The sequence below is a fragment of the Malaya genurostris genome, chromosome 2, assembly GCF_030247185.1.
Source record: "Malaya genurostris strain Urasoe2022 chromosome 2, Malgen_1.1, whole genome shotgun sequence".
Classification (NCBI taxonomy): domain Eukaryota; kingdom Metazoa; phylum Arthropoda; class Insecta; order Diptera; family Culicidae; genus Malaya; species Malaya genurostris.
In genome coordinates this window covers 28,518,120-28,544,119 of record NC_080571.1, presented here as the reverse complement: position 1 = coordinate 28,544,119, position 26,000 = coordinate 28,518,120, and the positions used below count along the sequence as shown (strand labels likewise).

Here is a 26,000-nt window from a genome sequence, read left to right as displayed (position 1 = left end):
ATTTTAATAGTTCTTTAGATAACATTTATAGCCATTGGAAGGTGCTGATTTTGTATAATGTTCCCCATCGTTGTCCACTTTTCGTCGATTTCGCTCCAATGCACACAATCAGCAGGATGATGACTCAATCACTCTGGTTTGAAGGAAAACTGGCTCTACGAACGTCCCGCAGCAGAACTGCTCATAGTGCCGATTGATTCCATACTGAACCATAGCAACATATACATTTCGGATTTGCATATTTCAGTGAAAGAAACTAATCATTTCTGGCATTCTGAAGGGCTAAATTGTGGAATTCTCTACTCTAGCAGTCAAATGCTAGCTTTATTAGCCCTCGTTTGGTGCGAATTTCGCACTGGCAAATTATTATACGTTTGAACCAAATTGATGATTTTTGTCTCAGGTTTGCAAAAAAGCGATTTTCATAGTTTTTTAGATAAAAGTACGGGTGTGTAATGACATAGACATAACTGGATGTCGTGAATACGAATAAAACTGACATGATTTCTTTATACTTTCGAATACGAATTGATAGTTGATCGATTGGGTGAATTATGAAACTTTCCCCATTTTCACTACTAGAATTTTGAACGATTTTTTAAGTCGATTATCTCATTTCGGATTTTCATATTTCATTGAAAAAAACTATCAAGATGCTGTACAGGATTCATTTCTGCTTTTTAGAAGGATCAAATTGTGGAATTCTCTACGATATTTAGCACAGTTCGGAACATTTTTCTCGAACGATTTTCGCACATCGAAAAGTGCACGAAGCAAATCCATATTATTTTGGATTTTCACTAAACTGCTATTTTTAATTCTCGATTTACAAAGAAGCAATCTTTAGAGTTCTATAGGTAACATTTAGAGTCATCAGAACGGCTGATTTTATATAATGTTGTCCACTTTTCGTTTTCTTTTTCTCCAATGCAAACGACCAGAAGCTCTGTAGCATGATGCAATCGCTCTTGTTTGAGTTGACACTAGCTTTGCGTACAAACCGCAACACATCCGATCGCAGTGCCAAATGATGCGAAACTGGTTTAATGCAGTTTTTGCAATGACTGAGCGGAAACATATATTGGAGAAGCCAAATGAAAGAAAAACTAACAGAAAAGATGACAGGACTCGAACCTGCGTTCTTATGCATTCCGTGCATACGCGCTACCATTTCGCCACTCTGAATCTTGTTTTAGTCACTATGGCTAAATGGTAGCGCGTATGCACGTAATGCATAAGAACGCAGGTTCGAGTCCTGTCATCATTTCTGTTAGTTTTTCTTTCATTTGGCTTCTCCAATATATGTTTCCGCTCAGTCATTGCAAAAACTGAACTTAGTTATGGCGGCTTTACGTCAAACTAAAAAAAAATTAATAAATCGTGGATTAATGCGTCTTCTCGCCTTGACGACCGGAAGGCAAATGACATCGACGACCTGAGCGTTTGAGGTTTTTAACCACGCAGAAGGTGCGCTCTCCGATGTCGCTGTTTGGATGCGTCTTCTCGCCCCGGCATCTACTTCCATCCAACGCACAAGAAGATATGATCGATTTTCGATCACGGTTCCCCTTTTATAACGTTCAGTTGAAGATATGTGCTCGACTACCTCAAAATCGTCGTCCTTGCGCGAAAAACCCAAGCAAAAGTAAAAAGTTTTCCGCGTTGTTTTCAAATTTTGAGAAAACTTAATTTTTTAGTTGTTTGTGGTTATCTCACACTGTTCAAAATATTATCCTAAATTCTTGATCATATTTTTGATGAAATAGTGAAAGAATTATGTTGCTGCCATTAATACAAGTCGAGATATTTACGATTAAGTTCTGCCCCATCTTTCATATGGCTAATTTTGAAAAGGCGTCCCATAGTAAAGAAGGTCGTATTCACGACAAAATCTGTAGCAATTAGAAGGTGCTAATGGCTACAAATTTTGTCCCCATCGTTGTCTACTTTTCGTTGTATTTTACTCCCTTGCAAACGACCAGCAGCAGGATGACGCAATCAATCTTCTTCGAAGGAAAATTAGCTCTGAGGACGTCCCACAATTGATTCAATACTGAACGAAATTCTTTATACTGGAATACCAACCGGAATGATGCACTTGCTTTACTTTTTTGCAGTTCTTATTTTGATATTCCGTTTCTTGGGTATTTGGACGAATCAAGAACTCATTTTCTAGAAAGAAATAAGATGATATTTTTAATGTGCTGCTCAAGTAGAGTCAAACTTTTCGCCGTCTTAGCGATTCACGTTGAACTGCTATGCTGCGCTGGCAGTACAATTTGAATTGCTATACCCGAACGAGTCGAAGTTGAAATGTAGAGATAAATTTTCAAAAATGTTTCAGAAAACCAGGAGTTGTTTTTTTCTGTTGCATATACAAGCAAAAACAATGAAACATAAACATTCAGTGTTTAAATTTCATCTGAACCCGCAAAACATATCAATAATCCAGAAATAATATTCCCTCGACACAGATAACAATTGTCAGGGAATGACACTCACATAAGGCCCTATATCAAAACACCAACCGCAACAGTTAGTGGTGAAATTAAAATAAATCATTCATAACCTACCACCGTTTGTTTGCCTTCTCCGCTCCTGGTTCAGCATCGTAATTTCATTAGCTCATTTGCATGCACCCCTGCAATCAGTTTGAAAGAGAGAGAGGGATAGTGAGGAAGACGCGCCGCAAAGGTGTGAGTGTGTGTGTCATTTCTGTACACTGTTTATGCGGCAGCGTATGTCATCATAGTTGGCCGGTTGCCCAGCAATTTCTGAATTTCCATCGGATGTGGATTTATTTTACCGGTTGACGATCGAATCGAAGTTGGCCGCTAAACTAAAAATTTGTTTTAAAATTCCAATCACTCACGAAACGTCGTCGGCGACATAAGCATAAGCTGAATTATGTGGTGTCCGTCGTTCGGTATCGATTCGGTGTCGTTGGACAAATTAAATGGAACCCTCGACAGGAAGCTATTTTTCCAAGCGCTTCCGGGGGGCGATGTTTTCAATGGCAGAAGCTGCATACGCGATTCACGCTTCGATTAGCTGGAATAGCTATAAACTGTAGAGAAAGATAATCGGTTGGAAGTTTTGAATGTCCCATGATCTTACTTGGAACCTGAAATGAAACAGCCATAATTCAATGTCTCATAAAACCACTGAAATAGGTCGTAAATTTATATTGTTATTTTATCTGTCTTTCCAGATTGCCGTCCAACAATGGACGAACGGCGGGTGGCCGACTACTTTGTGGTGGCCGGCATGCCGGAGAACCCAAAGCTGCTGAAGGAAAACATCTTCAACGATTCGTCCCACCTTCGGTTGGCGTTTTCGATCGATCCGATCACCGACATCGGAGTGTTTTTTCCCTCGCTGGGCGAGAAGATCCCAGCGGATTATGAGGTACTGGAGAACACACCGACCGGGCTGTTGGCCGACTTGAACTACGGTTCGGTACGGACGGTAGCCTGCTTTATCTACTTTCGCCGGGGGAAGGACAAACCACCGCTGGTCGACATCGGTGTCATGTACGAGGGAGTGGAAAAGATCATGACCGATGCCGAGATTGTCCTCAACACACCGGGCGATCGGTTAGCCAACGTAAACAACTCCTCCGCCAAAACGTTTCTCACTTTTCGGAGGGCAAAAACGGATATGCCCTGTAACGAGCTGGTCGTGACGGATCTGTGCGTGGTCGTTCCGTCGAAGGGGGAGAAACCGCCGCATGCTTTCTGTATGATTCACAAAACCCTCAACAAGGGCATCATGGGCAGCGACGTTTATCTGTGCTACAAAAAATCGATGAATCGTCCCAAGTTGATTAGCTATCAGCCGGAAATTCTGCACCGATATCCCACGGTAGATCACAACGACTTTCCGCTGAACCACTGTCCAAGTGTGCCGCTGTTTTGTCTGCCCATGGGTACCACTCTGGAAGCCTGGCCTCATGTACCCGGTGGCGATGGGAAGGTACGGTTTTGAAAGATTCAGAAAATCAGTTCAACATTCTGATCAAACTCATTTTCCTATTTCAGCTCAAACGTAAACCAATTCAGCCAACATTCAGCACGTTCGTGCTGACCGTCAACGATGGAACCTACAAAGTGTACGGTTCGGCCTTAACATTCTACGAAGACTTCAAGTATGTGCGATCATCGGTGGAAGGACGGAAGATAGCTCATTTTAATCACACTTTCTTATTTTATATTTTTTCCTTCAGTGAAAACCACTTAAACGATCAGCAACGGGAACTGCTCGAGTGGACCCCGGAATCGCAAAAAACACATTCGCTGCATGTAAACAAATCCATCTGTCTTCTGTCAAGATGGCCCTTTGGGGATACCTTCGAAAAGTGGCTACAATTTCTACACGTAAGTCTGATTCCCATCCAACCCGCTGTTCATAACCACACGGGCAAAATTCCGACTCTAGAACTGAGCAAAACGAGTCATGATTTGGGGAAAACAGTATTATTTCATGTTATGATAATACACCATGATTAACACTCCTAATATCTATTAAAAGGCAGAGCAAACGTTAAAAGGCTTGTTTATTGAACAAAGAAGTGAATTGGAATGAAAATTTATTCTTCAAACATCAGGGATTACCTTGATTTGTTACATTACTGTAACTATGGACGACGTTAGGTCGGTTGTATTCTTAACACCTCCGCTCAACCGAATAATCCTAGTTTGTTCCTTAATTGTTCGAAAGGGCCCCTCGCCAATCCTTTGGTGAAGATATCAGCAATTTGTTCTGATGTTGGCTTGTAAATTATTTTAAACACACCATCTTGAATCTTTTCACGAATGAAATTGTATCTAATGTCAATGTGCTTCATTCGTTTATGATTTCTTGGTTCCTCAGCAACGCGAATGCAAGATTGATTATCTTCGAATAACGGTATGGGATGATGAAAAACAACTCCGAGTTCTTCAAGAAGATACTTGAGCCAAATCGCTTCACAAGCAGCTTGACTCAAAGAAACATACTCGGCCTCTGTTGATGAAAGTGAAACGGTTGCTTGCTTCCTTGTCATCCAGGAAACTGTAGCTCCATAAACTTGAAAAATATTACCGGAAACCGATCGACGATCATTCTGGTCATTTCCCCAGTCAGCATCAGCAAAGCCAACTAGTGGCTGTTCTTCACCATGCTGTTGATAAATCAAACCCATGTTCATTGTCCCCTTCAGATATCGCAATATACGCTTCAAGTGACACCAATGGACATCGGTTGGCATGGATTGAAATCGACTAAATGTATTTACAGCAGCACTAATATCTGGTCGTGACGCAAGAGCCAGATATGTTAAGCAACCGACAAGTTCTTTATATGGCTTCTTTGTCACATCTTCACGCATCCTGCTCTCGAGTTTCAAATTAGGCTCCAATGGAGTTGCCACCGGTTTGCAGTCTTCCATGCCAAACCTTTGCAAAAGATCTGCGATATATTTGGGTTGACTAATTTTCATTGTACCTCCTCTCAAATCGCGATCTACTTTCAATCCAAGAAACAGCTTCAGATCCCCCATATCAGACATTTCGAATTGTTTCGATAATTGCCGTTTAAACTTCTCAATCAGGTCCATTTGATTTGACACCAGAATTATGTCATCAACATATAACAGTAAGTATACAACAGATCCATTTAACGCAATCTTATACAAACATGTGTCCACATTGGATCGCTTGAATCCGAGCTTCTCAATGAATAAATTAAATTTATCATTCCAGCTTTTTTGGAGCCTGTTTCAGACCGTATAATGACTTCTTCAGATGACATACAAGATGTGGATTTGTGTTTTCAAGTCCCTCTGGCTGTCGCATATATATTTCCTCCTTCAGTGAACCGTTGAGGAAGGCAGTCCTCACGTCCATCTGGTGAATAAAGAATTTCTTCTTATTTGCCATAGCCAGAAGCGTTCTAACTGTGGTTATTTTGGCTACGGGTGCATAAGTTTCATCAAAATCGAATCCCTTTCGTTGCGAATATCCTTTGGCCACCAGACGCGCTTTGTAGCGATCTACGTTTCCACTTTGATCTCGTTTTAACTTGAACACCCATTTGCAATCCACCAAGTGTTTTCCTTCCGGTTTCTTGACGAGTTTCCATGTATCGTTCTTTTGAAGAGATGCTAACTCACTGTCGATTGCAGACTTCCAATTACTCCAGTCACTACGTTTCTTCAGACCGTCTATGGTTGAAGGTAGATCCTCTACGTAAGCCTCTGCGTTCAATGCGAAAGTCTCCATTTCATCTAGCACATGTTCATCTTTAGACAGACCTGCGAAACATTGGACACCAGTATTTGCTCCAAAGCCAGTGATGAAATCGTTAAACTTACCGGGAATTTTGCGCTCCCGTTCGCTATGCCTCGTGGAAGCCTCTGCGGGGATATTTCCACAATCTGATTGCGAAGGAAGCGCACCGGTTGGTTCTTCGTACTCCTCATTTGTCGAAATGTTTTCTCTTATCGGTTCGTTCTCATCCAACTCAGACTCTGTTGGTACGATTTCCTTTTCTGCAGCGAATTCAACGTCATCCTCTGATTCATAAGCTATCTTTTCTGGCACTTCGTTGTGAATCGTTTTCATGTTTTCGTCGAATACAACATCACGAGAAGTAAAAATCATCCTCTTTCTAGGATCCCAAATCCTGTAACCATTTGCTGTGTAGCCAACCATAATGTTTTTCTCACTTTTTGGATCCAGTTTGCCACGCTTTTCTTTGGGCACCCAGGTGAATGCTGTTGAACCAAAAACACGCATCTTATCTACGTTCGGTTTTCTGCCATACCACCTTTCGAATGGAGTTTTCTTTTCGTTCAGAGCAGATGTCGGACTTCTATTCAGAATGTAGGCAGCAGTGAGCACTGCTTCGCCCCACATAGATTTCGGTAATTCAGTATCTTGTAACATGGAACGAGCTTTCTCTAACAAGGTGCGATTTAAACGCTCTGCTACTCCGTTCTGCTGCGGACTATATGGTACGGTTGTTTCCATTCGAATTCCCTCAGTGGCACAGTACTTTCTAAATGACTTTCCGATATACTCTCCACCATTGTCGCATCGTAATCTAGACACTCTTGTTCCAAAGAAAGATGTTACTAATGCACAATATTCTTCGAATTTTTCTTGAACCTCATCTTTTGATGCTAGCAAATAAATCATTGTGAAGTGACTGTAGTCATCCATAAATGACACATAGAAACGCTTTCCATTCCATGTCGTTTGTGTGAACGGCCCACATACGTCGGAGTGTATGAGTTCTAACGGTCGAGAAGAACGTGTCTTGGAAATTTCCTCAAACGGTTGTCTTGTCTGTTTACCTTCTAAGCACACCTCACACAAACTCTTGTGTGACCAATCCTGGATCGTCATCGCAGTCTCTATCATATTATGCTTCCATAGATTTTTAAGATTTGTCTCTCCTATGTGTCCATATCTCCGATGCCATAACTCTAGAGTAGCATTCTTTGTTGCCATAGCACTCGCACTTAGTGGTCCTATGCTATCGCGTAAATAAATTTCCATAGCATACAGCTGTCCCGTTCTATGTCCAACACATACTAAACGCCCATTCTTTTTTATGGACACTTTTCCTCCAGAAAAAGTTACTACCATTCCGTTGTCTTCGAGCCGACGTACAGAGAACAAATTACACTGTAGTTCGGGTACGTATAAAACATTCGCTACAACTGCCGGTTGTGTCTTGTTGTTTATCATCATACCAACATGGATTGTTCCCGCCGATTCTGCCACGATAACTTGGCCAGACTTTGCCACGGAAATAGACACTTTCCGTTCCAATGAATGCAGCTCATCGAACAAATGCTTGTCTTTCACCATGTGGTCTGTGGCTCCCGAGTCCAAAAACCATTCGATACGATTCTTGAATATCGCATTTTGGGTTGAAAATGCACCGGTGTGTGTGGTAGCAATAAACGAAATTTCATGTTCACATGTGGCGTGTGCATGATCTTTAAATTTTCGATTTGATTTCCCATTTTTCTGTGAGCTTCTTTCACTTTCCTTTTCCACCATAGGACGGTAATCAGGACAGTCAATCCGTTTGTGACCGAATTTACCACACTCGAAACATCTGAAGCCGTTCTTTCTCCCAGCAAACGCTGACTCACCTACGGAATCTTCCGATTGGTCAATTTGATTCGCACGTTTTACCGACTCATCCATTAGTCGTTTCTTCACGTATTCCAATGTAAGCTGTTCCGGTTGAATAGTTTCCAATGCTGTGATCAAGGCTTCGTACGACTTTGGTAGCGATAGTAACAACTGACAAACAACATCTTCCTCCTCGATTTTTACACCGGCAGCCTTCATTTCTCGCAATACCTTTTCAAATTGTAATAAGTAGGCTTTCATGTTTCCAGCTTCTATCAGTCGTAACTCCTGAAATTGCTTCTTCAAGAACAGCTTGCCGGCAATTCCAACATGTTCAAATGCATTTTTCAACGCGTCCCAAGCTTCTTTTGCCGTTCGTTTGTCCTTGACATAGTCCAGCTGGTCCTCAGATATTCGATGAATGAGCAAATTTTTGCACTTCCGGTCTCTGGCCAATCGCTCTTCGAGTTTCTTCTTCTTTTCTTCCTTGACAGCCGCTGTGTCCTGCGGAAGTTCTATCGCGTACTCTTCGTTTTCTATGGCATTCTCCAGACAGTCCAGCAAATTTTTGTCTTCCATCAAAACTTCAATACGGAATTTCCAGTTTCCGAAATTGGTTCCGTCAAACAACCACAACTTTTCTTCGCCCATTTTTGGATTCTTCGAGGCTTCCGTTACTTCACTGGGCCCATAACCTATTAAAAGGCAGAGCAAACGTTAAAAGGCTTGTTTATTGAACAAAGAAGTGAATTGGAATGAAAATTTATTCTTCAAACATCAGGGATTACCTTGATTTGTTACATTACTGTAACTATGGACGACGTTAGGTCGGTTGTATTCTTAACAATATCAAGCCTCAAAAAAAGTTGAAACGGTAACTTTGAGCTATCATAGCTCAGTTGTTACTCGACCAATTTCGATAAATTTTACACCCTCAAATTTTGTGAAGTTTGTAGATTATTTTAAGTATATCATTATTGGCGATCGTTTAGGAAAAACTAATGAAAATCTGATTTTTCCCGTTCCAAGTTTTTTTCAAGCTCAAAATGTGCCCTATCTGCATTCATGCGGCACCTGCATCGCGAATCGGATAATGAGAGCCTCAACTTTACCGAGTCATAACTTTGTTGTTAGTCAATCGATCTTTAAATTTTCGTCACCATTGGAAAGGTACTACTTCCAGAAATAAAATGCACTGAAAAAAACGAAAAATAGGGTTGTCTACCCAAAGTTATAATAAAAACTGTAGATAAATGACCTAAGAAAAGATGAGTCTTTTTACAATGATCGTAAATATCTCGAAATTCAAAGCGATGACCTATTTATTTTTATACATCATTCGATTGCTAGTGATACCAGCTACAATTTTCGCTCAACTACCATTCCTGCACAATCAAAAGAAAACATCAAAAAATCGATTAATTTATAAATATATATGAAATTTTCATTTTTTTTCACATGTTTGTATATAACTCAAAAATTAAAGCGATGACATATACATTTCTTTGAATCAAAATATTGGAATCATTACCAGAAACAATGTATTGATGATCAAAATTATATATCCGTTCGAAGAAGCTCAAAAAATTTGGTACAAATACAGAGAATTTCTATTATTGGGAAAATTTTGCCAAATAAAATTAAAAATAAAACTTTTAAATTTTATGACATATATATATTTATTATTTTAGTTCGAAATTTATTATAAACAAAATTTACAAAAAAAAAACAAACTTGGATTTCACTGAAAACTTTGAAAATTTTAGTAAATAACCTAAAACTTTAAAATAGTTATATTTTTGTATTGGACAAACGATCCAAACAATTTTTATGCACAACCCAAACGCAATTGATAACTACTAAAATTCTGATTTTGTTGTAGGTTTGCCGTAGAGTCTCAAAAAATAGTTTAATTGCATTGCATTTGAAAATTTCCAAGTTTAATTGCAATTTAGGGGGACAAAAACATTTGTGGCTTAACCTTATACTTTAGAGCTGTGATGTCTTCAAAAGAAATTATCAGTGAAGATAAGCCATATGTCGATGTACATGGTATTAGGGTGGCTGTTATTATTAAGGTGATCCAAAACTTATTTTCCGTATGTATTGAGATATAGGACTGCATTCTTCGGCAAAATTGTAGATAAACTTATATCGACTTTGTCTTCTATTTAGTCACCGCAACTTCGTTAGATTCAACAAAAACCAAACATCAAAAAACAACAAAAATCAAACTTATATCGAGCAGCTTTGCTGAGGACATCATAGTAGTATCTGCAACGGTTTTAGTGTTACAGCTATTTTTAAAGAGCAATTAAGGGTGTTCCTCAAAAAATCAGATTTTTTGCTCTAGCATTTATATTTTTCTCTTTTCGTATAGGTATCTTTGAACATCTTTTAGAGTTTGTTAAAACCAACTTTTTATTGACTGGCGTATTCAGGTAGCGTTTTCTGAACCGAAGTTATGAACAAAACTAGTTCGAAAACAGGTTATTTTTAAACTGCTATATCTAACATTGACGCAAAATCCGTTTCTTGTGTTTGAAGCAAAATATTTTCGAGCAAGCATGTTTATAAAAAAGGCGGAGGAGATATTTTTTAAAAAATTTTTAAAATATGTTCAAATATTGGGTTTTTTCTTCGAAAAATATTCGTATCATGTAAGTCATTTATAAACCATATATGAAAATAAGGTATTTTTGTTCTAAATTGTTAAATTAATTCAAGTGTATATTCGGAAAGAAATCGTTCTGCATTCTTCGGGGAATGCAGAATGGTGTCGCTTTTGTAAAATCTCCAAGGCCTCTCGGTGGTTGGAGGTTTTATCAACCGTGCATTTTGGCACCTGCAGATCGTTCAGCATTCTTTCGGGGATGCAGGACGATTTATTTCTTTATGTGTTGTGCTGTTTTCCCACCTCACCCAATTCCCAATTCCCTTCCATGTTCTTTTTATCCTTCCCTTCCCATCCCTGCGAAGCTACGGCAAGGCACGAATCTGCAAATAACTAGCGGAACATGCCACTTGAGCCAATTAAATCTGATAACATTGGTGCAGGGTTTCATTCAGTAAAAAGCATTCAAACGAAGAGGTTGTTTTCGAGACGAAGACAACTGCAAGGTGCAAATAGATTGGTTGGTTGGTGCTAATCGCAAAGGCAGCTGCAAAGCTAATATTCGGGGCGATTCCAGTTTCATAAGTACCTGAAATAGAGGAACTCACTTCACTGAGAAAGATGGCCTAACCGATTTGAGAACTGTTTCATTTTGTAGGTCCCGGGTTGGCGGTTCAGGGTATAGGGCACTGGTCTTACAAGCCAGTTGTCGTATGTTCGAGCCCCGACCTGGAAGGATTCATAGTGTCAGTAGGATCCATAGTACTAGCCATGCAATGATTCTGTACACTAAAAATCGGCTGCGAAGTCTGTTGAAACAGAAAGGCCAAATTCCACAAAAGGAATGTAATGTCAGGACATTGCTTTTTCATTTTGTAGGTTAAACTAGTTCATGCACTAGCTTTCATGTTATTCAAAAATCATACAAAATTGTTTGAAGAATATCATTCCTTTTTTATATAAGAATAAGAGAGATATGAGAAAGGCATCATTACACAACTAGATGGATGAAAAAAGTTTTACTTAATTTCGTGTGATTTTTTGTGCTAAATTCAGAATTTTACTTTTTCTGAATTGTTTACTAATAGAAAATTCAAATAATTTTCTAATTCTATACATTCCGAAAAAATTCTAAGTTTGTGATATTTAAATGTTAATATTCTATCGATTATAATTGATGTCGTTTAGGATAGCGGAAAATGTAAGATATATGTTTTTGTTCTTCATTGCTTGTAAAACAAAAATCAAGCAATAAATTTTTAAATTGTAGTTGGTTTCTTTTGCCATGGATTAGTATAAAAAATTCATATAGTTCTACGTTCTATTTCTTATTGTACAAAGACATTAAAATAATTTAAAATTTTTGTGTTGTCACAAAATTTATTTTATTAATGAAAAACAAATTCTACGTCTCTTTAAAACAGATGAAATCAAAACGGATTCCAATATTTTCACTTTGATTTGCAGAAACGTTAGAAAGCAATATATATATCAGAAATTTTGAAATTTCCTATCTTCTACAGTTTTTTTGAGATTTTACGGAAAATCTAAAACAATAAAACCTAATTTTAGTAGTTATCAATTCCGTTTGGGTTGTGCATGAAATTTTTTTAGATCTTTTGTCCAATTCCATAATTATTTTTAGAGTTTAGGTATATTTACCAAAATTTTTAAGATTATCAGTGAAATCCAAGTGTCAGTTTTCTTGTAAATTTTGTTCATAATAAATTTCCAACTAAAAATTGAAAAATTCATATATATTTATAAATTTATCGATTTTTTAATGTTTTCTTTTGATTGTGCAGGAATGGTAGTTGAGCGAAAATTGTAGCTGGTATCACTAGCAATCAAATGATGTATAAAAATATATAGGTCATCGCTTTGAATTTCGAGATATTTACGATCATTGTAAAAAGTCTCATCTTTTCTTAGGTCATCTATGTACAGTTTTCATTATAACTTTGGGTAGACAACCCTATTTTTAGGTTTTTTCAAAGCATTCTATTTCTGGAAGTAGTACCTTTCCAATGGTGAACAAATTTTGAAGATCGGTTGACTAACAACAAAGTTATGACTCGGTAAAGTTGAAGTATTCAATATTTTCTATGCAACGTTTATGCCACAGGAAAGAAAATTGGAAAGCAGATAGGGCATTTGAGCGCATGAAAAAAACTTGGAACGGGAAAAATCAAATTTTCATTGGTTTTTCTTTACCAATCAACTCTTACAAAGTTTTGGAATCAATCTACGAACTTCACAAAATTCGAGGGCGTAAAATTTATTGAGATTCGTTGAAAAACAGCTGAGCTATGACAGCTCAAAGTTACCGTTCCAACTTTTTTTAGGCTTGGTATTTGGAGTGTTAAAAGTTCTCGGATCATGATCCATTTGGACTGCTTTCGCTGAAATTTACGCTTAACGCACTTGACGTTGATGGGTATAACTTTTGGCGTGTTTCTGCTACGATGGTCATCTTTGCAACATAAATTCAGGCGTTATGTTTTAAAATACAAAGAATTCAAATGTGAATTAAATGGAATGGTGTATGAATGAGAGTATTTTTTTTACGCGGTTTCAACTAATGTCTCAAATAATATACATGTGCAATCCCAGGAATGAGTAGACGAAAAAGTGACAAAATCAGAATCGACCTTCTCCGATTTGGATGAAACTTTGCACATGGCTTCAGTATGGCAAACCATAAGTTTTGAATCGATGGAGAGGTGAGTCCGACTCACGATTGATTTTTAAAAAGGGTGTATGTATTTTTGCATTTCACCAAAATTGCCTTTTTCAAATCGTTGTAACTCGGAAACCGTTAATTGTACAAAAATGGTGTTCAGGAAGAAGTTGTAGGGAATCGATTGGGCACTCTAAAAAATATATACTGAAAAAATGTTCTGATTTTTTTCTCAATAATTACAAAACAATCCGAAAAAGTTAAATAAAAAAAACATGGTTTTAAATTTTTTTTTATAATTTTTATTTTTCCTTTTTGCGATATTCTCCTAACCAGAGATCATTTTTTTTGAATGAAAATTATAGAATAATAGTACTCAAGGGAGAGCAAGGATGTGAAAATATAGAACGGAAAAGTGAGACGTGACAGAGGGTCATTTAAGCAAGCAGAAATCTTCTAGTAACTTAACTTTTACCTTCTACCAGAGGAGTTGGGCTTAGGCATCTGAACAATGCGAATCACCCAAGTCTCTGGTATGTCGGAAAGTAGTGATTAAGGGTTTTTTACCATTTACTATCCGAACCGGCAAAAGAAAGGTTACCAGAAGTTGTCACTTTCTACTTGCGACGGCATTCTCACACACAATGAGTTCTTCACTGCATGGATGTTTTTTCTTTATCTCTATACGGCTAGTTGAGAATCGGAATGGAAGGTTTGTGCGAACTATTGCTTATGAGCCCAGAGTCACAGCGTGTTGGCTGTTTAGCCAAGGTTGTAAGCGGCGTTCAGTAGCGCTCCATTCATCGCTACCCCGATGGAAACCCATCATGTTAATTTTTACTCTTTTTCTTTTTTAATGACTAAGTTTAGTAGTCAATATTTCTTTTTTCTTTTTGCTGTCACGTCTCACTTTTCCGTTCTATATTTGCATATCCTTGCTCTCCCTTGAATACTATCATTCTATAATTTTCATTGTCTGTTTCTACAAAAAAAATGATTTCTGGTTAGGATAATATCGCAAAAAGAAAAATGAAATATTGACTACTAAACTTAGTCGTTAAAAAAGAAAACAAAAAAGTATAATTTTTATTTTAAAGCTCTTATTAAAACCTACAGATTGATGGCTATCCCATCTGTGCCTTTTGAAAAATGAAGCAGTTACAGCTAAAACAACAATATTCGAAATTTCAAGTTCTCGTTGAAAGATCATTATTTAAACAGTAGAATATTCTTCTACAGGATAAAGGCAATAAATTTGTTCATGATATCCTTTCTTCTAGAAGTAGCTGTTCTTGAGCTACTTGGATATTTAATTATAACACCATCTATATATATATAAAAATGCAGAGATCATTCTTTGTAATCGCATCACGTAAGAACGCATGGACGAATTGAGATGCTTTTTTTTTTGTTTGATCAGTTTTTACCCCCACCGGGTTCGTACATCAAAAAAATTAGGAAAACTTATCGGAAAAGTGGGAAAAACCAATAAAGTTATTTTGTATGGACAATGGAATTTTCCACTGAAAAAGTCGCCAATGATTGCTAGATCATCGATAGGTGTTTGGCGCATAACGAGTTGCATAAGTGTTTGGCCGTCGAAGAAAGGAATACTAGATCGTTGAACGAATCTTTTGGCGCGCAACGATTTGTTTTGTGTGAAGTTTTCACATGCATGCTTGATCCACGCGATTTGTCATTTCGAGCCACGTGCTTAATTGGGTATCAACATTATTGCTTGCCAAACGATTTAATGATGGAACGCATATGAGTGCTCTAGCTATATCGTAAACAGGATCAAACGTTCTGATATTGTTTATCAGAAGATGCATTGTGTGCAATGTAATCAGTTGGATGATTATTGTTGGCCATTGTAGGCGTGAGTTGAACAAATCACATTATGGAACGATTTTTGTACGAATCAATGATAGGATTCTGCTGTTTAAATAATGAGATCAAACAAAGAGGTTTGCCTTGCATTCAGCATGCTGAAGTTCGTTCAATCGCATCGGGTAAATTCTGGTGGACTGAAAAACATTAGTTGTGAGATTTTATGCATTGACTCGAGCGATAAACTGAATACTGGTGCAATCACTCCTCATGTTCACTCCACTATAAAAAGAAGAATTGCACATTATTTTCATATAAAACTTTCTGATATAGATTCTCAGTACCGAATTCCACCATTAATTGTAGGTGGGGTACTAAACAAAATGATGTGACGACTAATGAGACGACTATTGATACAACTGTTAAACGAAAAAAGTTTTCATGTAAACATGAATGGACACAATGGACACAGAATGATAACTTGAACTTTCGAATGTCCAAGAATTACTCATTTTATCTTTCGTTTTTTTAACAATATCAAATTAACTACTGATTGTGAGAGATGAAAAAATTTGATAAATGTAAAGGCATAGTACTCAAGCAAGAGTAAGGATTTGAAGATAAAGTGCGGAAAAATTCGACGTAACAAGGTTCGTTTAAGTAAGAAGAAGGTTTCTCGCATCTAAACTTTTATCTTCTACCAGAGGAGTCGAACTTAGCGATGCGAATCATCCGATTCTCTAATATGCCAGAAATTTACTAAATAAGTACTGACTGACCAGAATGATTTACTGAACACTTCGTATTGTATCTGCAAGGTAGTCTTCAGTAACTGAAAACCAGAATTGTTTTTAAATTGAAGGTAAAAAAAAGGTTTATCGCTGAATTGTTAATCGAAAATTGTTCCTGTGAAAGTCACGCTACGAACATTAATCAAACACGACTTAATAATATCACCAGACTAGCGAGAATTGACGAACTACAAGTCGCGATGGCAGCTTTTGTAAATTTGCGGAATCGATTTAAAGTTGTCATCTTAGTTATTTTTGCTTCACTTTTTATCCCATATGTCGAATCCATTAGTTTGAAAGAGATCTACAATCGCTGTTCGACGCACTGACTCAAAAGATGATATGGCGATCGGTGCATTCGCTTAATTTTTGCTTAACAAAAGCTTTTAACATATTCACAATATTTTTTGATTATTTCATCGCAACCAAGTGATCAGTAAAATAATGGAAAGATACATTAACAGCATAAAACGTTTGACAATTGTACTGTCCGAAAACATACATTCAAAAAAAAAATCGGGCGAGACGAAGTTCGACGGGTCAGCTAGTAGTAGAATATTATTCTACAGGTTAAAAGCAATAAATTTGTTCATCCTTTCTTCTAAAAGTAGCTGTTCTTGAGATACTTGGATATTTAATTATAACACCATTTTTTATATTTCCATGAATTGATTATTTGCTTGCTATATCTACAATTATTACATGTACATGCATAATTCTTAATTATTACTTTTTCGGATTATTTTGTAATTATTGAGAAAAAAAACCAATAATTTTTTTCAGTGTACATTTTTTTCGAGTGCCCAATTCCCTACAACATCTTCTTGAACGCCATTTTTGTACAATTAACGGTTTCCGAGTTACAACGATTTGAAATAGGCAATTTTCGTGTTATGCAAAAATACATACGCCCTTTTTAAAAATCAGTCGTGAGTCGGATTGACCTCTCCATCGGTTACTTATGGTTTGCCATACTGAAGCCATGTGCAAAGTTTCATCCAAATCGGAGAAGGTCGAGTCTGATGATCTGCTAAGCATTTCTGGAATTGTTCACATTTGAAAAGCAAAACAGTGGAAACCAAGACGAATTTCCTTCAATCTGAATCAATAACAATTAAAATATTATTTCTGAAAAACGACGACGCCTAAAATAACGTGTTTACGTTGCTCCAGTTTTGATTTGGTGTTTTTTATCAGGTGGACAACTTTGCTTCCGCCGTTTTTTTCAAAATTTAAAGCTTAATTGCGAAAAAGTGTTTACAGTTGTATTATTCAAAGTATTGTCCGTCGTACTTTCTCCCATCCCGGCTCGAAAAAAGAAGTCCTCTTTTGACGCTATCCATGAAGCAATCCATTTTTCCAACTCTTCGAAGGATTGAAAATGTTGATCTACCAAGCCGTGTGCCATCGAACGGAATAGTTGGAAGTCAGAAGGGGCGACATCTGGGGAATACGGCTTGTGGAGCAAGACTTCTCATTTTAACGTTTCCAGGTACTTTTTGACCACTTTGACGACGTGAGGCCGAGCATTGTCGTGTTGGAGGATGCTGTATATTGTTTTTACCAGCCTCAGCCGGTACAGTCACCTATCGGAAAACGGCGGAAGCAAAGTTGTACACCTGATAGAATTTACCACTTTTTTTTGTTAAAACTATGAAACAAAATAATCAAAGTGGTTGTACAAAAAGAATTTTCGGTTTTTCGTTAGATGGTGTTCCAAATTCACAGTCGCATTTATTTTTTAATTCACGCTAACTCGTGGAATATTATTCTAACAACAACATTATATTTATGTTGCCAATTCCCTGTCAGTCGGTGGGTGTAAAACAGCACAATTGTGAAATGAATATGCTTCAGGATCAAGTAAATATTTTCAGTAGTTCTTACTTTTCAATGTTTGCTTTTTGCCTTATCAAATCACTTGAGGCAGAGGGTTCAAAGTAATATCCGGGTAGAAAATGGGAGTTAGGAGCTTTGAAAGAAATACATTCCTCAAGTGACGCATTTCCGCACCATGATCAAATTTCATGGAAGAAGACTTATTGCTCATGGTTTTATGAGAAGTTAAAATGATTGGTTTCATGATTTTCTGATCATGAAAGCAGTAACAGATTTCTTTCCGTGCAAAGCTTTTATTTGTTAGGCTATCGAATCTGCTTTGATGATGTCACGTTAATATTTCCGAATATTCACATTCAGTAACAGGCGTAATTCACAGCAGTGAATATTGAGTTGAACAACTTCCTTTAACAATTTGATGTAGTTTGACCACCTTGAGCTTGTTATAGGTTTTTATCAGTATCTAGTGAGAAGAACAGATTACGAAAAAATACAACTTTGAAATGAAAAATTGCAAAAAAGTTACCGCAGAAACGGGACTCGAACCCGTAGCTTATTCCAATCCGTATCGTAAGGATATGACTATCTTCTGATCAAAATTGACCCGGACTGGTCCATTTGAACCGCGCGCGTAATCCAAATCCGTAATTTTTTTCCTAGACTGGACCAACTTTCTTTGACTTTCCTGTTAAGTTTGAACGGGATATGTCAATTAGTGTGTGTTTGGCAGCTTATTTTTACTATGGAAAAAATGAACAACGAGTTTTCTTGTAATTTTGAATTTCGGCTATGGAATCATTAAAAATGTTGAAGAAGTGGTTTTTCTTTCGAGAACGTAAGTATTTCAGTGGCATAAAGCATTCAGTAAGGGTCGTGGGATCCTCAGAAAATTTGCCTCATTCTACTCGTCCGTCCACCTCTGTTATCGACTATAATATCGAAAAAGTGAAAAAAATGTGCTTGAAAATCGTCGTGTTAGCATTAGAGATATTGCAGAGGATCTTGGCATCTCTTATGAATCGACTCAGCACATTTTGTTTAATGTTTTTGGTATGAAACGCTACGATGCCAGGCTCCTACCGAATGCACTGATTTTTTTTGCATGATTGTGACTGAATGTTTGGCCAAACACGAAACGAAAGTCATCACTCAGCCACCGTATTCGCTAGATTTGGCCCCCTGTGACTTTTTCTTATTTTCAAAACTAAAATGGAAACGGGCCGGGAAACGCGCCGTGACTCGATCGAGGACATAAAAAGTAATTCGCTGAAGAAACTGAAGGTCATCCCGGTCGAAGCCTATGGCAAGTATATGGAAAATTAAATTGACCGCTGGATTGCCTGTACTGGTTCAAAAGGAGCCTATTTTGAAAGCGATAATAACAAATGTACTAAAATCTATAAACAAATTGTTTCTAGAATTCAGTCCGGGACAATTTTGATCAGAAAGTATAATTGAACTGCATTGTGTCCAAGCACAGCTGAACATGTTCGGTTTCCTCTGTTCAATTAAGCTGTTTCCTTTGCGTTTTCTACGCACAGGGAAGTTCTATTAACATAACGATAGGGTTAAGGGTTTGTGTCCCGTCTCTGAGGGAACTTTTTCGCTGGTTCATGATTGTATTCGTGAGTCTTTTTTTCGAATCAGTTTTTCTTGTTAGATACTGATAAAAATCTGACTAACGTCATTTGCAGCCCTTCGAGGAAAATTGTCACTGCCAAGCAGAGCTATTGACAATCGAATAAGTACGTTTCTTTTTATTCTAAATTTGGTTAAAGTTTCAACGAACTGTCACCGATTGTGCGTTATTTGAAATAAATGCAATGTTCGATGGAGATGTGGAGATGTGAAAATGTTTAAACGCCAGTTTAAAAAATTTCAGTGCACTATGTGAGGATATAAACGATTCGCGCATTATTAGAATCGTTGGCAACATTCGAACTTGTATACATTTCGCGTTTGGTCTTTTTCCGTTGACGAATTTCGAACAAACGTTGGCAACACCATCTTAGATTGTATAGCAACTTCCTGGACATTTAGACTTTGTCACGAAAAGACGCTTTAAATTTTTTGTTTTTGAAAAAAACCGAGGTTTACTGTTGTTTGAAAAGTTTGTTTTATTCAAATGGATATATATTGGGGTCTTTGTTTAAGTGGCTTATTTTACGTGGATTTTACGCGATCCCAAAGTCGACTTCTTTTTTTGGTTGCATCAAATCTGGACGTTTTATGCATTTCTAAAATATTTTGCATCAACAATTTTAATTTTGCAGGTTTTTACACGGATTTCCGAAGTTACCCGAAATTTTAGTAAGAAATTCATTTTTCCTTGCTCATGTAGTAACATATTTTCGGTCGGTAGAAAACATAATTATTACCTATCTTGGGACAATTTTTTTCCCAATTGAAAAGGACGCTGTTGTATATTGACTTTACCGGGTATTTTTATCAATTGTTCGTGAGGTTGAAAAAGAAACTGATGCGTCAGGTTTAAAGCTAAGCAGATGAAAATCCTGCCAATATACTCTGAACTTACTTATAGCAATTGCTTCATTCTCCAGCAAAAATATCAACTATAGCAAGTATAATGAAAAGCAGATAAGCATGCAAATAAGTATCAGGGTCATTTCGCCGAAAGCCGTTTCGCCGAAGGGGTTATTTCATCGAATGACATTTCGCCAAATGGATCACTTCGCCGAATGCTATTTAAAATAAAGTCAAATGAAAGATGATAGCGTTAACGTCCGTTTTATTGACCTACAATTGTACTTCTTGAATAAAGATTGATTCATGAACCTCAGAACGGAGTTCTCAAGAAAACTTGTTGACTATTAGATACTAAGCATCAAAGCAATTGCGTAGGTGTACCTACCAGGCAAATGTATGTGGTATTTTCCGTTTATTAAGATAAAATGAAAAAATAACCTAACTAAAGCAAAGGAACCTAGCTTTGAGTAGACCGGGCAAACGAGACTGTTACAGGTTTGTACGCAAGACGCCGCCGCTTCCATCTTTGCTTCAGTTATGTGGCTGCGCCACATCAGTTATACAGGAGACATAGCATACATAAGACATGACCCTTTCGGCAAAATGACCCTTTCGGCGAAATGACTCTATCGGCGAAATGATCCTTTCGGCGAAACGACTTTCGACGAAATGGCTTTCGGCGAAGTGACCCGCTCTCGCAAATAATTAATTTCTTTCAAAACAAACTGTAAAAAGCGACAAGGATGAAAGTAACACAATTTCAAAGTATTGTTAAATAAGCAGTATTTTCAGTAGAAAAAATTCTAAACATTAACCATTGTCATTTCGTGAAAATAGCTACAATCTCCAAAACTGTAAAAATAACAAAATAAAAATAGTGATAAAAAGAATAGCAGCTTGTAAAACCAAATTAGTAATATAGTGATCATTGGGAAACAGTTAAAAAACTTTTCTAAACGTTCTTAAATATAAAACAGAAAAAATAGGAATAATAGCAAAGAGAAAGAAAAACAGCGAAATGTGCGGTGTGTCGTAAGAAAAATAAAAATTTCAAAATAAATAACAATAGCGAAGTTTACTACTCTTGGAATGGAGACAAAAAAATGAATGGTATCGAAAATAGAAATAAAAATAGGTAACATAGAAAATTATCACTGAACAAACATTAAATGAAAAAAGAGCAACAGTAAGGATGAGCTAACGTTGTTTGAAATTTTTTAAAAATAACAAAAATTCCAAAATGCACTATCAATTAGTAAATATAACAAAAAATGCGACAGTTAATTGCTCTCAACTAAAAAATAACAGATAAAATGAAAAATATTGAATTTCAAAAATAGCAACAGCGTTGAAAATAGCAGGAATAGTAACAATAGCAGAACTCGAAAAGCTATTATAAAAGCAAACATTTTAAAACACTGCGAAAATGTGAAAAACAGTAACTCATAAAAACAAAACTGTATTATAGCACTAATCGCGAAACAGCAAAATTACCAAAATTTGTTATGTTGAAAAAGAAAAGAAATCGAGAGTAAAAATGGCAATAATAGCGAAAATAGAAAAATTTTAAAATGGAAAAAAACCTTTGAACAAAGAAAGCCCTATTGAAAGAAAAAGGTTGCCAAAATCAGCCAAGAATTCTTAAATTTCCGAAGACAATACAAAACGTACAATAGCGAAGCAAACTTTTCTGGAAAACGAAACAAACACAGCAAAAATATCAGTATAACAAAAAATATTGAACTACGAAAACAGTAACAATGATGAAAATAGCAAAAATAATTATCATAACAAAAACAACATATTTTAAAAAGTTTTAAAAATAAAAGTCAAAAAGCAAATACTATAAAACAAGTGAAAATATTAATGATTGCTACAAAAGCCGAATCAGTTGAAACTGCAACTTAGGGCAGAAAATAACGAAAAATCATGAAACAGTAGGAATAGCACAATTTGTTTTGTTGAAAACGTCAGTTGAAAGTAGAGATGACAATATTAACAAATTGAATCGTTAAACAAAGTAGTGAAATAGTAAAACCATTGACAATACTAGATTTTTTTCTGTCGGTTTTATAAGTTTATAAAATTTTAAAATTGAAAATACTGTATGAGGGATACCATAAAAATTTCGCATACCAGAACTCAGCTGAGGGGTGAATTAGATTGGTGATTGGGAGTGTATTTTTGTGGGTATCATCATCCGCGAGACTAGAAATTAAATTACGCATCGACCGTGCCAAGTTGTTGGCACGCACGGAGATTCGTAACCAATGGATTGCTTTTTCAGTTCTATTTTATCACATTCGAAGCAGGTCGATTTGTGCAACAATATCTCTGTACAGAAAATATAGATACAAATAGTTAAAATAGCGAATATAGTGGAAATAACTTAAGTTATATAAGTTATAAAAATAGCATGCAAAGCAATAGTGACCGCAGTAAAAATGATAAAAACATCAGTAGGAAAAAAGTACGGGTGTGTAATGTCAGAGACATAACTGGATGTCGTGGAATACGAATAAAACTAACACGATTTCTTTACACTTTCGAATTCGAATTGATAATTGATCGATTGTGTGAATTGCGAAACTTTCCCCCTTTTCACTACTAAACTTTTTAACGAGTTTTGACTTCGATTATCTCATTTCGGATTTGCATACTTCATTGAAAGAAACTATTAAGATTCAGTACAGAATTCATTTCTTACTTTTAGAAGGACCAAATTGTGGAGTTCTCTACGATATTTAGCACAGTTCGGAACATTTTCCTCGAACGATTTTCGCACAGCGAAAAGTGCACGAACCAAATCAAATTATTTTGGATTTTCACTAAACTGATGATTTCTACATTCGAATTTCAAAGAAGTAATCTTAATAGTTCTTTAGATAACATTTAGAGCCATTAGAACGGCTGATTTTCTATAATGTTGTCCACTTTTCGTTTCTTGTTTTCTTTCTCTCCAATGCAAAGCACCAGCAGCTGATGCAATCGTTCTTGCTTGAATTGAAACTAGCTCTGCGTACAAACCGACACATCCGCAAACAGTGCCAAATGATGCGAAACTGGTTTGATGCGTCTTCTCGCCTTGACGACCGGAAGGCAAATGAGAACTACGACCTGAGCTTTTGAGGTTTGGCACCACGCAAAAGGTCTGCTCTCATTATTGACGACCGCTGCTCCCGACGATTGAAGTCCAAATGAAAGCACGACCTAAGCGTTTGAGGTTTTATAACACGCAAAAGGTCTGCTTTCATCGACGACTGCTCCACCTGACGACTCAAGTCTAAATAAGAGTTCCGACCTGAGCGTTTGAGGTTTTTAACCACGCAGAAGGTGCACTCTCCGAAGGTGCTGGTCTCACGACGTCTGCTTGCATCCAACGCACAAGAAGATCGTGCGTGGATGATCAAATTTCGAAGACGGTTCCCCTTTTATACGCAGTCAGTTGAAGATATGTGCCTGACTACCTCAAAATCGTCGTCCTTGCGCGAAAAAGCCAAGCAAAACTACAGAGTTTTCCGCGTTGTTTTCAAAGTTTGAGAAAACTTAATATTTGAGTTATTTGTGGTTATCTCACACTGTTTAAAATATTATCCTAAATTCCTGATCATATTTTTGATGAAATGGTGAAAGAATTATGTTGCTACCATTAATACAAGTCGAGATATTCACGATTAAGTTCTGCCCATTCTTCCATATGGCTAATTTTGAAAAGGCACCCCATAGTAAAGTAAGTCGTATTCACGACAAAAAGCAAAACATGTTGAAGGGAAAAATTATCAATTTGTCTTAGATCAGTTAAAATATAAACAATTGTGAAGTACGTAAATTATATCTTTAGTGAAAATATAACCATGAACAAAATCAGAGAAAATACATACATCTTAACATATTTACAATGACAGAAATGTCAAAAATTGGAAAAACACTTGCAAGGTTAAATAGAAAAATGTAGAAAAATTTAGTAAAAAAAAGCCCAAATCGGAGAATTGCAAAAATAGTCAAATTTGTAAAAAATCAGGTGCTAAAATGGCATTTTCATCAAGCAAAAATAGTGAGTATAGTTAAAATAGAAAAATAGGATAACAATAATGGTAGAAAATAGTTTACATAGTCGATAATAGTAAATAAAACTCAAATGACAAGTACATATAAAATATGTACAAAAACTTACAAACTCGAATAGAGTAGTTACAGCCTTATTGATGAAAATTGTAAAAACTAAAATAAACAGTAGAATTGTTCAAGTATTAGTATGGAAAAAAACAAAAAGTAATATTCTTACAACATTTTCGAAAACAAGATAAAAAATAGCAACAATAAAATAACAGAAATATTGTAACCAACAATTGTCGCAACCAAAGAAAAATTGAACAAAAAAAAACGGTTCAAAAATTTGACACGAATAACAGAAGTTGTGTAAACAAAAAGTAACATGAAATATAAAATAGAATAAAAAGAACACAATCGGAAAAAAATAGTAGCAATGACGAAAATAAATAGATAAAAATGATTAAAATTTTCCATAATAACAAAAATATTAAAATAGTAAAAAAATCAAAAATGGCAAAAATAAAATTGCTACAATCAGGGTGGCAAGTGACCGGGAAAATCGGGAAAACCGGGAAAAAGTCGGGAATTTTAGTGCAAATCTGGGAACAAATTTCCTAATCCTAATCCTAGTAACTATTTTCAGCGTGATGATTTTCCTGATACAACAAATGAAAAGATGAAGGCCATTTTGTATATGAAGTAGAAGTTCAATACAAGTTTTGAAACTTATTATTGTCCCTCACAGGTTCAATGGTGCACAATACATTGAAAATGGAGTCAACACCGCAGCAATTTTAAATCAATAAGAGCTTTCTTAGTTGTCATCAATAACAGCATAATGAATGCTCATAATAAAAAATAAGGATAATTTGGATGCTTCTGCTGGATTTCTATTAAATCTCGACAAATATTTGAAAAGATTTCAAGTGCAAATGACAGTTTCTCTTTGTTTATTTTCTCTCTAAATTATAATGTTTTACAGCAGATCGAAAGTTAACAGTTTCAGTCGTTATTCTACAGGGTCCGGCACTCGAAGTGTAACCAATTAAAAAGGCCATAAATTCAGTTTGGAAAATTACTTTTACTTAATTCAAAGTACAAAATGTGTAAAAATAATACAAAATTCAGAATCAATTCACTTTTGCTCGATATGACCACCTTTTGCCTTGACTTGATGACTTGAGAGAGCGAAGGAGTTGCTTCGTTTGGCCGAAAGCGGTCAATTTCCGAACATTGTATTTTCTGACGAGAAATGGACGTTTCAGCAGGACTCGGCATCGTCTCACAAAGCTCGAGTGAACCAAGAATGGCTGAAAAACAACGTTCCGAACTTCATCACGTCCACACAATGGCTCTCGAATTCACCAGATGCGAATCCAATGGATTATTCTCTTTGGGCCATTTTTTAGAGCAAAGTCCGAACTAAAAGATACACCAGTCTCGAGGCGCTGAAAAAAGCTATTGTCCGCGAGTGGGCCAAAATACCTGCAAGTCACATTCGGCCAAACGAAGCAACTCCTTCGCTCTCTCAAGTCATCAAGTCAAGGCAAAAGGTGGTCATATCGAGCAAAAGTGAA

General features: G+C 36.5%; 1 protein-coding gene across 4 annotated transcripts in view; it reads left to right on the top strand.

Moving 5' to 3' along the window:
* The window catches only part of LOC131432571 (DENN domain-containing protein Crag), a 120,110-nt gene that overhangs the window by 72,937 nt on the left and 21,173 nt on the right, over positions 1 to 26,000 (top strand). For all 4 annotated transcript variants that reach the window (XM_058598913.1, XM_058598914.1, XM_058598915.1 and 1 more), the window contains 3 exons: positions 3,212 to 3,975; positions 4,041 to 4,147; positions 4,226 to 4,376. In XM_058598913.1, coding sequence (XP_058454896.1) covers positions 3,226 to 3,975; positions 4,041 to 4,147; positions 4,226 to 4,376 — 1,008 coding nt within the window. In that variant the 5' untranslated portion in view covers positions 3,212 to 3,225. The remainder of the gene's footprint in view (positions 1 to 3,211; positions 3,976 to 4,040; positions 4,148 to 4,225; positions 4,377 to 26,000) is intronic.